The sequence below is a fragment of the Thamnophis sirtalis genome, unplaced genomic scaffold, assembly GCF_051295495.1.
Source record: "Thamnophis sirtalis isolate CommonGarterSnake01/CBP01778 unplaced genomic scaffold, rThaSir2_p1.2 scaffold_1, whole genome shotgun sequence".
Classification (NCBI taxonomy): Eukaryota; Metazoa; Chordata; class Lepidosauria; order Squamata; family Natricidae; genus Thamnophis; species Thamnophis sirtalis.
The window spans coordinates 168,641,434-168,656,592 of record NW_028261381.1 but is presented as its reverse complement, the minus strand read 5'-3'; the positions used below and the strand labels follow the sequence as shown (position 1 = coordinate 168,656,592).

At 36.0% G+C, this 15,159-nt stretch overlaps 1 protein-coding gene across 1 annotated transcript in view; it reads right to left on the bottom strand.

Moving 5' to 3' along the window:
• Positions 1 to 15,159, bottom strand: part of LOC106544811 (semaphorin-4E-like) — a 47,471-nt gene that overhangs the window by 17,454 nt on the left and 14,858 nt on the right. The window contains exons 5-7 of the mRNA XM_087703251.1: positions 14,537 to 14,635; positions 13,027 to 13,126; positions 11,305 to 11,415 (exon numbers count right to left, since the gene is read on the bottom strand). Coding sequence (XP_087559377.1) covers positions 11,305 to 11,415; positions 13,027 to 13,126; positions 14,537 to 14,635 — 310 coding nt within the window. The remainder of the gene's footprint in view (positions 1 to 11,304; positions 11,416 to 13,026; positions 13,127 to 14,536; positions 14,636 to 15,159) is intronic.

Below are 15,159 nucleotides of genomic sequence, written 5' to 3'. Positions count from 1 at the left end.
AACTGTTTTAAATGTAATTCCAGTGCTTTTGGAATAGCACCCAGTGTGCCAATTACCACTGGAATTACCACTGCTGGTTTGTGCCATAGTCGTTGAATTTCGATTTTTAAGTCCTGGTATCTTGCGATTTTTTCATGTTCCTTCTCGGCGACCCTGCTATCACCTGGTATTGCGATGTCTATGATTGTGACCTTATTTTTCTCAACCAGTGTGATGTCTGGTGTATTATGCGCCAGTATTTTGTCGGTTTGTATACGGAAATCCCACAAGATCTTGACCATCTGATTTTCGGTGACTTTTTCAGGCTGATGTTCCCACCAGTTTGTTGCTGTTTTAATATTATAATTTTTGCACAAATTCCAATGGATCATTTGTGCTACTGAATTGTGCCGCAATTTATAATCAGTCTGCGCGATTTTTTTACAGCAGCTGAGTATGTGATCAACAGTTTCATCAGCTTCTTTGCAAAGTCTGCATTTGGCATCATCAGAGGATTTTTCGATTTTGGCCTTAATGGCATTTGTGCGGATAGCTTGTTCTTGCGCAGCCAGGATTAGTGACTCTGTTTCTTTCTTTAATGTACCTGTTGTTAACCATAACCAAGTTTGTTCACTGTCCACTTTATCTTTTATTTTTTCCAGAAATTGGCCATGCAGTGCTTTGTTCTGCCAACTCTCCATTCTTGATTTTATCACATCTTTTCTGTATTCTTGTTTCGTCTGTTGGGCCTTCAGTAGATTTTTGTTCTTTACTTCGATTAATAGATGTTCTTGACTTTCTTTTAAATAATCAGCCAGTGCATGTTTTTCTTCTTCAACTGTTTGCTTCACTTGTAATAATCTTCTGCCACCTGATTTTCGGGGCAGGTACAGTCTATCAGTATCACCACGTGGATGTAAACTGTAGTGCATTGTCATTAGTTTCCTGGTTTTTCGGTCCAAAAGGTCCAAATCAGCTTGTGTCCAGTATTATTATTATTATTATTATTATTATTATTATTATTATTATTATTATTATTATTATTATTATTATGTTAATCTTTGGTGAGATTCACAGTCTTTGGGGCTGGTTGGTAGCTCAACAGCTCGAGTCCTAACCAAGGACCTAGGAACTGTTAAGGTAACGTCGGAGGATATAAGCTGCTCCAAGTAGGGTGGTTTTTTGTAGAGTCAGAATGTTCAAGTCAGGTAAATTTAGAATTTCCAAATAGCGAGGTAGCCCTTTAGGTATTGCTGCAAGGGCTCCAATTACAATTGGGACAATACATGATTATTTATTTTTATTTTTATTATTATTTTGAATAAATATTAAAAACATTGGACATAGAACGACCTTTCTGGTATTGTCATTTCCATGCATATTTTAACAGAACAACAAATACAGTTTCTACTTATTGTACATAGCTACATTAATCTTAACACATCCCTTATCCTCCTTTATATATTTATCTATGTATTATCCAGTTCCAATTTTACAATCCTCAAATATTCTGTTCTGACTCCTTTTCCTCATTTCCAACCATTGATACATTTAGTTCCAAATTTCATAATATTCTGTCTTGTCTCTATTTTTGATTTCCAGTGTCAGTCTGTCCATTTCTGCACAGATCAAAATTTTCTTTATTGTCTCTTTTTTGGTGGGGGCATCTCTGTTTTTCCAATTTTGTGCATATACCAATCTTGCTGCAGTTATCACAGCATTAAATATCTCACCCCTTTACTATATTTTTCTTTTAATATTCCTAATAGTTCTGGATTTAAATCAACCTTTTGATCTAATATCTCTTCCAACCATGTCCTTATCTGATGCCAAAATTTTTTGGCTTTTGTACATAACCTCCACATATGATAAAAAGATCCTAAAGGCAAGTTACATTTCCAACACTGCGGAGATTGATTCTTATTCATTTTTGCTAACCTCGTGGGAGGAAGATGCCACCTATAAAACATTTTGTACAAATTTTCTTTATACAAAGTGGCTATTGTTAGTTTTCTATTTCTTTCCCATAGATCTTGCCATTTGTCCAGTTTGATGTTATAACCAAAGTTCTTGTCCCACGTTACCATAGTTTCCTTCACTTGTTCTTCTGCCCTTCTATATATATATAGAACAGGGACATGCAGTCAGGGGAGGCAAAGCCTCACCACTGTCATCATGAAAAGAAAAAAAATGTAAAAGGCTGAGCTAGTTGCTGCCAGAGTCACAGTGGATGACTCTGCGTAGTGCTTAACTGTTTAAAAAAACGTCTTTAAAAAGTGCCCTCTATAGGAGGAGGCGGGAGAATGAGGTGCCTCTTCTAGTCTGACTTTATGATCACTGGAGCAGAGCTAAGCAAGGGTTAAAAGCTGAAATATTCCTGATGTAATGAGGCACGTCGTTCTCCTGCCTCCTCCTGTAGAGGGCACTTTTTTAGAGGCTTTTTTAAACAGTTAAGCAGAGTCATTCACACGGTGACTCTGGCAGCAACTAGCTCAGCCTGATCTCAGCTCTTGCCTTTTTCCTTTTACATTTTTTTTCTTTTCATGATGGCAGGCAAGAGCAGAGTTGAAATCCTCTCTGAAACAGCTGGAAAAGGTATGTGTGTGGGTCGGAGGAAGGGGGAGGAATTCAAACTTCATCCTCAAGTGTAGATCCCTCCCCAAGTGTAGTTTGATTGCATGCAGAGCTACGTTGCCTTTTCATACATGCACACACACACACACACACACACAGAGAGAGAGAGAGACACACACACCCCTGGATAAAAGTATATAAGCACAGCTTCACTGATTACAAGTTTGAAAAGGCAATGTGGCTCCACCTGCAATCAAAGGCTCGGATCGGAAGGCAGCAGGGGAATAGGGGGGGTGTATGGCAGAGGAGCTGCTTTCAAGCCATTGGAAAATATATCCAATCCAACTTCTGTGTTTGTGTTTGTTTGAGATTGAGTGAGTGAGAGAGGGATCCAACTTCTGTGTGTGTGTGTCTGTCTGTCTGTCTGTCTGTCTGTCTGAGAGAGGGGGAGGGTGGGATAGAGGGAGGAAGAAGGGGGAGGGAGAAGAAAAAGAATGAAAGAAAACTTTTTCGCAAAGGAGAAAAAAAATGTTGTCGCTTTAAATCGGAACTGAGCATGTGGAATTCTGGGAGTTAAAGTTCACAAGTCTAAAAAAAATTGAAACCCCTGTGTCAGTGCCTCACCAGCCATAAACCTCACCGCACGTCACTGATATAGAACTATATAGAGAACTACAAGATATTCTAGGGCAAACACTAATTGAGGTATTTAATGTAGTATTAAGAGAAGCAAAGACATCAGCTTCGTGGGTGGAGGCAAACATCGCACCGATTCCAAATACTGATTTGACATTAATTAAAAATTACAGGCCCAAATCATTGCTAAATTTGGACTATAAAATATTCATGGCAATAATGGCCAAAAGATTAAAGAGGTTTCTTAATGAATTTATTCACGTTGACCAAAATGGTTTCTTACCAAAAAGACAAATAAGAAATAATATGAGGACAATATTGGATGTATTGGAATATTATGAAGTGCATAGTGAAGTACAAGTGGCATTGATATTTCTTTTTTTTTTTTTTAAATATATTTTATTCAATTTTCACATTCCATTTGCAATCATTTATATACAGGGTATTCACTATAAGAAAAGAAAAAAAAAAGAAAAGAAAAAGGGAATAAAACGAACAAATAAAAAGGAAACACAACTCATCATTCACAACCCCACCTAACCCTTCCATCCTCCATACACCCCATCTACCCCCTCCAACTTTCCTTTCTCCCTCTAACACTCCCCTCCTACTTCCCTTTCCCCTCAAACCTTCCTTCTCCCCTTACTCCCCAGACACCCTCCTTACATTCCCCTTACTCCTTACATTCCCCTTACTCCTTCCTTACTCCTCCCTCTTCCTTCCCTCTACCTCCCTCCTTGGTGTATGCCTTTATTCGAGTGTTGTTTGATCTGATAAAGGTAAAATGAACCAAGGAAAAAAAAAAGGGAAAAAAAAAAAAAAAAAGAACCACCGTATATAAATACATTCTTGTTCTTATTAAGGCTATGTTAACACCCCCCCACCCCACCCCCCCACAAATCCCCATCCCTAATCCTCCCGACTTCCCAGGGCCCACACCTGGCGCTACCTTCTGTCTAAAATATCTTGTGTACATATGGATTAAAAAATAAAATAAAAAGTAAAAAAATAATATATCAAAAAAAAAAAACAGAGAAAGAAAAAAGGGGAAAAAAGAAAAAAGAAAAGGAAAAAAAAAAGGGAAACCACTCTTTGTGTTGATCTCAGCCCCCCATCTTTATCTATGTTTAAATAGTATAAATCATTCTATCTATATTTTATTCTCGTCTCTTACTTCTTTGCTATTTACCCCAACCTTCTGTAGGTTCTCCCGTTCCTCTTCCTAAACCTTATGATCCCTTCCGATAAAATTTAAGCAACATGGTTCATGCCATATATTCAAATATAACTTTACAGACAAATAATCAAACTTTCCCTTCTGGTAAAATTTTACACAGGATGAATGATCTTTCTTTACCCCCTTTTCAAACAGTAAATCTAAATAATCTAGCCAAGCTTCCCCTTCTTAGTAAAATTAAGCAGCGTAAATCAGATATTACTTTACACAGAAATCAATTTCTATCTTAAGATAATTCCAACCAACTTCCTCTTCTAATAGGATTTAAATAACGTAATTCATTCCACTTGCGTTTTACCCTTTTCCCTTACTTGTCTGAAGTTTTTCCCTTCAAGTAAAAGTTAAATAGCATGGGTCATTCCACATATTCGAATACTTTCAGCAAGAGTCAGTTAACCTTCTATTTTAAAATAGTCCCTTCTAACAAAGTTTAAACAACATAAATCATTCAGCATTCTTTTTACACATTATCTTAAAATAATCCCAACCGACTTTCTGTTCTAATAAGCTTTAAACAACATAAGTTTTACCCTCATCCCTTGCTTGTCTAATGTTTACCTCAAATAACGTAGTTCATTCCACATGCATTTTACCCTCATCCCTTACTTGTCTGATATTTACCACTATCAAATTTATACTAGCATTTGTTTAAAATGTAATTCAGAGCAATTTCAACCAACTTTCCCTTGATATAAAAATTAAATAACATGGATCATTCCACATATTCAAATAATACTTTCAGCAAGAATCAGTTATCCTTCTATTTTAAAGTAGTCCCTTCTAACAAAGTTTAAACACCCTAAATCATTCCGCATTCTTTTTACACTTATCTTAAGATAATCCCAACCGGCTTTCTGTTCTGATAAACTTTAAACAACGTAAATTTTACCCTCATCCCTTGCTTATCTGATGTTTACCACTATCAAATTTATGCTAACGTTAATTTAAAATCTAGCTCAAAGTAGTTTCACCCAGCTTTCCCTTCTGATAAAAATTAGTCCGCTTTTTCTACCGGGGAGAGGTCTCAAACCCCCATTCAGTCCTCAAGCATTTTGAGATGTCTAAATTCTCGATCTCCGTTTTTCTACTTCTCCGAGGAAGGAGGGGCTACCCCCTCCATCTTGCAACCACATGGCCAGCCGCTCGGCTTCTCCTTCCGCTTGTCTCTCCACTCTTCCAAACGCGTCAGGAAGTCCCGCCTTCAGAATCCTACAATAGAAATCTTGAGCCTCCGAAACAGAGTTAAGACGAAATCTTTGATTCTCAAATGTAACCGTGATACCGGCAGGGGCCTCCCATCTGTATCGAATCTGTTGGCTCCTAAGCTCCTTAGTTAAAAAGGCGTAATCCCTTCTTGCTTTCAGCATCTGAGAAGGAATATCTTTAAAAACAATCAGGTCTTGGCCGTCAACTCGGAGACTGTTATTATGAAACTTTTGCACAATCGCATTTCTAGATTCTTTTGTAGAGAAATGTATAATTATGTCCCTCGGGAGCTGTCGCTGTTCCGCTATCAATGAGTTCTGGCGATAGATTTTCCGAATCTGCCAATCAAAGTTAAGTCCCGGGCTTCCCAGCGCATGGCTGAAGGCTTCAGCAAAGGTCTGTTTCAAATTCTCTTGCTCCTTTTCACGGAATCCTCTGACTCTTATCGCAGATGCCTTCCTATTAAAATTTACCATCATAAGCTGTTTCTCATTGTCTCTAATTTTCTGTTGTAAAATTTCAATATTGGTAGTCAAATTAAAGTTAGCCTTCTCCAGACTTTCCAATTTGTTCTCTATTTCAGCAGAGTAATCTGACAGGGCAGACACAGCTGCAAACGTATTCGCCTTCATTTGATTAACTTTAGATTTTAAATCATCATATAATTCCAATACAAATTCCCTGATTTCTTTCTTAAAAGCGTTAAGCATTTTAAGGAGATATTCCTGTGTTAAAAGTTCCCCAGCAGAAGGCACAGGAGACAAAGGCTGTGTTTCCAATGAAGATTCTTTAAATTCTTTTGTAGCAAGACGCTTCTTTGACTTGGGTGGCATAATAAATAAGCAAGTAAGCAGAGCTTCGCTCCCCTCTATTTCCAAAGAAGAAAAATTTATTTTGTTAAGGAGCAGTCTGCAGGAAGATAACACCGGCTAAGTACATCAATCATCCACGGAGAAAAATCGCCATTTTGAGGTCTATTTAGACAAAGAAGTCTCTAAGACGAATGGTGCTGGTATTTACGATAGTAATGAAAACATAAATCTCACAGGGGTGGGACCCGCCCGTATCAATTCTAGCTTGAAAAAACTTTGTCTTGTCCTGGGGGGGGCTAGCCTGTCTGGGGCTGCCAAAAAAAAAAAGGCAGCTGAGAAGAAATGGCTGGAGATAAAAGCTCCGCTTCGGCCGGATCTAATCTCTTTCCACAGCCATAAAAGAAAAAAGGCTGTGGCTTACGATTAGATCCTAACCTACGGGGCTATCCTCCCTGCCCCTTTTTTAGCCAAAAAGGGGTGCTATCTATGATCTTATTTAGATATACAGACCAGATCTCTGAGGAGCTCGGTGGAGCCCTCCTCGGCAACAGGCCACGCCCCCCGGCGTGGCATTGATATTTCTGAATGTGCAAAAGGCTTTTGATAATGTCAGTTGGGATTTTACATTAAATACCTCAATACCTCAATTAGTGTTTGTCCTAGAGTTTCTTGTAGTTCTCTGTATAGTTCTGATGGCCCATTGGGACCTGGCAATTTATTATTTTTCTGTTTTTACATTGCCTCTATTAATTCTGACATTCTTATTATCTTTGTTCAGCATGTATCTTCTGACACTTTGGATAATTCAGTTTTTATAAAACATTGTAGTACTTTTTCTTCAATATCACATTCATCATCCTTGAATAGTTTCTTGTAGAAATCATGAATTATATTTTTCTTCTCTTCATTTTGAAAGAACATATTTCCCTCCTCATTTTGCAGTTCGTTACTCCACCTTCTTTCTTTCTGTTTTCTTAATTTGTATGATAGCCATCTCCCCAGTTTATTTGCGTTTTCGAAAAAGTTTTGGTTGCTCCATTTTATTTGTTGTGCTCAATCTTCCTTCTCGAGAATGTTCAATTTATGTTTAGTTAGGGCTGTTTGTTGGGATCCTTTTGTAATCCAACCTCTAATTTCTTGAGTCCTCTTCCAAACTGTTCTGTCATTGTTTCTTTTTTAAATTTTCTTTTGCCATGTAAGCAATCACGATGCCTCTCATATAGGTCTTTGGAGTGTCCCAAAGATTTTGTAAATCTGCGTCTTCTTTTTTATTTTCCTAGAAGAACAAGCACTTTTGTTCTTTCATCCTTGATATAAATTCTTCGTGTTTTATGATTGATCTTTTTAAAGTCCAACTCATCGCTTTCCTTTGTCCCCTTAATCTTATTTTAACTGGGTTATGGTCTGCTCAGAGGTTGGTATCTATTTCCACTTCTTCCACTTCTAGTTTTGTCGATATCCAAACCATATCAATTCTGGACCATAATTTGTGTCTGCTCGAATAATATGTGTACTGATTTTCCCCTTGGTTTCTCTCTCTCCAACTATCCTGAATATTCAACTCCTCTACCATTTTAAAAAACGTTTTAGGTAGTGTTCTTCTATTTCCTTTTCTTACTTTGCTACTTTTGTAATCTAACTCTCTATTGACTATTGCATTGAAGTCCTTCATAATACAAATATTACCTTCTATTTTCCCGATAATATTATGCAATTTCCTATAAAATTGTTCTTGTCTCTCATTTGGGATGTAAATTCCTACTAATACGACTCGCTTTTGATTTAATATTACTTCTACAATGAAGATTCTACCCTCATTATATTTATAGATTTGCTTAGCCGGGATCTTCTCATTGATATGTAACACTACCCCTCACTTTTTGTATTGTGTTAGCGATGCAAACATACTTCCCAATTTGGGGTAGGCTAATAATTGTTCATGTTTTTTTATGTGCATCTCCTGCACCACTATTATATCCAAATTCATTTTACTAAGTTTGTTGAATTTTTTTTCCTTGGGGGGGGGGGAGTTCAATCTATTGATATTCAAGGATAGGATCTTAATTTCTTCCTGCATTTCTCTACCTGTATCTAGGTCTTATCGCCCTTGTAGATCTAGTTTCTCTTATTTCTTTTAAGTCTTCCCTCATCATTTCCCATTATTCCTCCTTTCCCACTTTCCATCTCTCTGGTTAGCAGTTCTTTCTCTTCTATGACCGATGGTCTTGGACCTCCTTCTTCTCTTGCTTCTCTCTCCTCTATTTCATCCTCACTGCCAAAGTTCTGTTTATAGAGTTCCTCCGCTTTGTCTATAGTGTCTACTCTGAAACTTTTTTCTTGCCATGAATGCCTCCATCTACAGTCTAGAGTTATAGCTATACTGGTTTCCGATCAACTGTTTTTGACTTTAAGAACCTCATATGGTTCTTGCAGCCCTGCCTTCTCCAAGTACAACTGATTTATCTGATACATTCATTTCAGAGGGAAACATTACGGATTCTCACTGCACAAGTTACATCAAGCAAACTTGAGAAAGATGAATTTTAGTGATAGTTCCTATTTTATAAGAAAGTCCTATCTCCCCACCCACAACATATTGATAACTACCTTCAGTCTATTTTAAGGAGGAGTTGAGATGTAATATTCTGAATGTATTTAAGATTTATTTATTTACAAGACTTACCTATAACCACCCATTTTAAAAAAATCTGGTAAGCTACATAAACAAACAAAAAAGCCAATAAAACCAAAATATGGTGCCTGAACTATCCTTCTCTAATGCACCCAATGAAACCATGGCCACGTTCTAACCTCACCCTATCCCAAAGCTTGATAACTTAATGTAAATTGGCACAATTTAATAATCACGGACCATCATTTGATATTTTACTTTGTTTTTATGTATTGTATATAGATTTGTGTTGTTATTGGCTGTAAAATACCATGCCTCTGGATTCTGGTGATATATCAATATCAGAAATCAATAAATAAAATACTCTGGGTATATTCTAGGGTGTTCTGAGTAAGATTTATAGAGCAATTAGCCAACTTGTGGACCAAGAATGAATGGGGATGGAAGCAGCTCCATTATTTTAATATTTTCTAAAACAGCCCTTACTTCAAAGCTCTCCAACTAAAATCTGCAACAATTCTATTATACAGCTGTTTTTGTCTAAAGACTAGGTTATAATTTTGTAATATTGTCTTGGGATACATTTATCCCTGATAAAATCAGAAAAAAGAATTGTTTCAATAAAAAAATTACTTACTTATTAAGCTACTACTGTAACTCCAGAATGTTCCTTATAATGTTATTTTCTCATCAAGCAATTTTGTCCTATGCTGACAAGTTTAATTGTATGTTAAAAATCTGGTTTGAATCAATTGGTTTCAAAATTTATTTGGCAGGGAAGAAAACCAAGAATAAAACTCAAGGCTATGCAAGACACTAAGGAAAAAGGAGGATTTGGCGTACCAGATTGGGAACTTTATTATACTGCGGCCACTCTAACATGGTTAAAAGAATAGATAATGTTGAGAAATAAAAGATTACTCAAATTGGAAGGTCATGACCTCCAAGCAGGATGGCATGCCTTTGCTATGAAAAAGGATCTGCACACAAATATTTCAATAGACACTACATCAGACAGTCCCTGTTATTAATATGGAACAAAATTAAACACAACCACTATACCAAAACACCCATTTGGCTATCTACGATGGAAGCATACATGCACCCAAATTTAATTAATATGCAAAATATAGTTACATATAAAGAGTTATTGAAAAGACAGGGGGAGATCAAAACTAGATTAGAATTGGCATCACAAGGGGGGCAAGTAGAATGGTGGTCCTACTTACAAATACAATCAAGGTTTGCACAGGATAGGAAGAAGAAAGGTATTGCCAAAGATTACACAATATTAGAGAAACTTTTGATACAGACAGAAAACAGGCTGATCAAAGTGTTGTATAGATTTTTGTTGGAATATAAACTAGAGGAGGAACATGTCAAAGAAACTATGGTCGCCTGGGTGAAAAATTTCAGTTATAATGTGGAATTGGCTAAGTGGGAAAAACTTTGGATACTTAATCAGAAACCAACAATGGCTATGGCATATAAAGAAAATCTTTATAAGATGTTCTACAGATGGCATCTCCCCCTAGCACGGCTCTCCAAAATGTTTAAAAATCTGGCCCCAAATTGTTGGAAGTGTAAAAAAACATCATGCACTTTTTATCATATGTGGTAGACGTGCAATGAGGCAAAAATTATTGGAAAATGATTCAATCATGGTTAGAACAAATCTTGTTTAAACCAGAAATTTTTCTCCTAGGTATAATACCGGAGGGGTTTAAGAAAGATACACTTTATCTAATTATACATATACTATCTGTGGCATGCATAACTTATGCATAATAATGGAAAAAAGAAAATACACCATCAGAGCTAGATATGATCAGAAAAGTGTTGGCCTGTGCGGAAGCAGATAGGCACATCCTTGAACTTAAAAATAAAGGGGAATCAGAATATTTTGAAGTCTGGAACAGATTTTATGATTGGTATAAAACAAGGTGACAAGTCTGGAACAAATGTATATATTGTGATTGGACAGAAGGATAGACAATATATTAAATAGGCTAATAGTTAATGGTTGAGACTAGCTGTATATAATGTGAATGTATAGTCACTTCGACTTCATGGTACTGCATTGTTTTAAATGTAAAAATAATAAAAATATATTTTAAAAAATTGGTTTGTGACAATCTGTGACACAGGCAGTTGAGATCACAGACTAACTTGCAAAAAAGCCCCATTGTACACCATTTTCTTCATTAATTTTGTACAAAATGTCTTACCATTAAGCCATGATGCTTTATATTCTGTCCTTAAAGGATTCCTGAAACTCCGCAGTATAATTGGCTCTGTACCCAAGAAGTTATTTGAAGTGGCTGTATAAAGTGCACCATCTGAGACAAAGCAAATAAAAAGATGTATCTTTTTAGCCCTGCCACAATTTGCAGGAGGAGATGAGTATATTGTGTATGCTATAGCTCAAGGATAAATATAGAAGCAAAAGCATAAAAGACACAAGTTTGAGCCATGTCAAATCTCATATCTGGGTCACTACTACAAATGACATCTTCAGAATGTAATAACATGCATGCAGGTTATGGAAAGGTCCATGATCATCATCAACAATATGATGTTGGACTGGCACTGGGGTCTCACAACTGCTTTTCCTTTAAAATAAAAATAGAAATAGATTAAATATGGTTGTTTAGCATGTAAGTAGCCTAACATTAGTTTGAGTTACAACAATTCTCCACAGAATGATGAACCATGCACAACAATTAAATCTGCTTAATCTTATTTTAATTTAGCAAGTTGAATAAATGTTGCTATAATTCATGGCAAGACATAAAGGAAGTAGAAAAGGAAAACCATGGATAAAGGTTGATATGTGGTATCAAAAACAGAATAGGAATATCATTATAAAATCTACATATCATTAGAAAAACTACACTTTTGTAAGGCAGATCAGGATTATGAGCATTCAATTGCCAGGAACTGAATCTGACTCAATGGTATATAAGCAACCAATACATAATAAATAATATGAACACAAAAAGACATCCTTGCATTAAAAAAGCCATTATTGCAAGTCCAACAGCATAACTTTCATCATCTTAATATGAAAATGTCAACATTGAGGTCTGGCAAAGTCAGTCCCTCCTATTCTATACCAACATCTGTTCCGCCTCACTCGAGCTTACTATTTCTCCTTCTTGCTACTGCTATCTGTTCAACTGTGCTTGAAGGTGACTTGTCACTGACAGGAGCAAGAAAAATGGACTGAAGTCAGAGAATGGAGACAGCTACAATAATGAAGACTATATGGAATTACAATGGAGGTGGGAGGATAGAGTTGAGGGCATTTTGCTTAAAAGCTATGTATAGCCCTTAGCTGAGACTGACACTTTGACTGTTGTCAGCAATTTAGCTTCCATTGCAAACATATGGCTGACAGAATGAAGCAGTGGTCAAACATATCAGCAAATTCCAAAAATAGAAGCAAACAAGCAGCTAAGTTTAAAAGGCTACATTGATTGTCCAATGACAAAAGAAAATGGTTTGAAAAGAGTCTTTGTGTAAAATACCAGCTTCTTCTTTTTTAAAAAAAATTACTTTTTAACCAAAAAGCTGTTGCTTGCAGAATAGGGTAACATTCTTCCCCCCCACTATGACCTTGTACTTAGTTTGAAATCTACAGTATACAGAAAAGAACAAAGGATGTAAGGAGACAAAGTTGAAAAAGAATAAATATGTCATTAGAGTCTTTCAAAAAAATAATAATCCTACATCAGCCAACTATTGAGGAAGAGCTGATATACTGTAAAGGCAGATTGCATATGCAATTAGTTTCCTGATAGCTTTTTCAAACCAGTCTTTTATTCAAAGACTGATAAGCAACATCACATCTGAAATATATTCACTCTAATTTGAGTAATCCGTGCTTGACAACCATGACTAAATGAAAAAGATATCAAGACATTTTGCAGGGCAAGGAGAAAACTTACCAACCATTAAAGAGGCATAACTCAGAGTTGGTTCATATGGACATCTTCCTCTGCTTTCTGTAGCTCTTGTATACAACTTTAATTTCATATTGTCAATTACCTATTTTAAATAATTTCCAGAGAGCAGATGTATTAGTGACAATGTTCATACTTCTTGCTAAATCACAGTTTCCTTATCCATTAAAAGGTAAAGATCCCTTGACTCCATTCAGCTTCCCAGCAGAGCATGAATCTGGATGACTGAAACAGTGCTTTATATGAAACAAAAACTAAGAAGGTTCTATTGAGAAAAAATCTCAAGACTGGAAACCAAAGTCTAGGATGTTCTCCATATTCTGATACTATAAAAATTCTGGTTATCAAAGGGTTGGGTGGAAAAATATAAGTGTCCTAAAGATCAACTGACAGTAGTCCATTTGCCATTTCCGCTAGCTGTCTATTCTAATTTTGCTGCTGATTGGAGTTGTGAAAAAAATCAATTCCTTTGAATCCATGTCCACCCACCTGAGTCAGATTTCTGTTAAATGTCGAGACCCAATATGCTCTATACTAGAACAGAAAGTGAGAATCTGATAATAAAAAAAAGAATAGAAGCCTTACTCATCAGACAATATAACTTAAAGTCTCCTTTGTAAGATTCAGGAGCTAGCTTTGATTATCCTAACATATAATGGCCTGAACAGAGACTGGAAACTAGACAACAATGCTTCATTGTCTAGTTTCTTATCTCAGACAACTAGATTGTATGGGATTCAAAAAAAATGTTACTATAGGATTCCAAAGCATTCCCAAGGCTATGTCATTTTTCATGTGCAATGTACTTCCTATCTTCATATACCAGAGGTTACAATAATGCATTGGAAAACCCATAAAGGTGTTCATATGAAAAGCAAAGGTTAGCCACCCCTGAAGGGAAGTATTTATCAGTATGAAACCAGAATAAGCTTTTGGAAGTATTCTCACTTCTCAAAATTATCTCACTATATACCATCATGAGTCCCTATTGGGTGGCCGGAGATTATAAGGTCATGACTCTTGGCATGCAGAACCTAATAATCCTTTCCAATGTTCGTTTTCTGTTTATCTGATGAAATATGTAGGCAAATGTATACAAATATTTCAAATGTATGATGAAAACATAATTGTAAAGAATGAACATGTCATCTTTGGTGGACTTGTAATAAAACAAAGTAATATTTGGGCCAGATTTATATTTTAATGCAGGGATTTCTTAAAATAAATATAATATTGAAGCTAGAGAGTTTCCTTTTAGGATTACTGGTCAAAGAACTTGTGGTTGTAAATGGAGAGCTACCTGTACTTGCTTTTACAAACTATTGAGATGTGTATTCTACATTACTTATTTCTAGAATTTGTACACTATTTTGTAGCTCCCCCTGTGACTCAGAAAGTAGCTTAAGAAAAATACTGTGAGTAAACAAGAAATTTATTTGTTTCCGTAAGTAAAAGACATAGTGCAATAATTCAAAAAAATATGCCATGAACATACCATGTAACGACAAGCTGGATGAAATGCATTTGTGCCACATATATATAAATTTGTTGCATTTATTTTATGCATAATAAGTATATAATTGTTGCATTCTGCCTGAAAAATATACACAAATGATTAACTTCAGAAGAATTACAGTTATATTCTCAACCTTATAAAACTATTCTGATGTTGAATGTAAGCAGAGACCGGCATTGTAAGATCCCTGGGCAGAAGAACAATGCTTGTCTTCTAGAGAGAACACAGGGTACACTTTTCCAACAAATGCACTGATAAATGGTGCAGTTAAGTAATTTTGGGACACTGGATGAGCAGGAAAATTCTTTACATGATAATGTGTTTTAATTTCTCTCTTCAAAATATATTAAATCACTTCTAATGTAATTTAGACCCTTTTACTAATTCTAGGGAGCAATAAATGTATTTTCTCCAAAGTCTGCCTTGATAAATACTTCCCCTTCAAAGCATATATTAAGCCCTTGCTATTTTACTATTTATAAATTGATTTGGCTTGATTCCAATTCTGGACATGCTGGCCTTTCCCTGAAAAAGCAGGTCCATGACTTAAAGGTTCTGCTAGAATTGCAGCTACTGCTGAAGCAGCAGATGGAGATAATAGC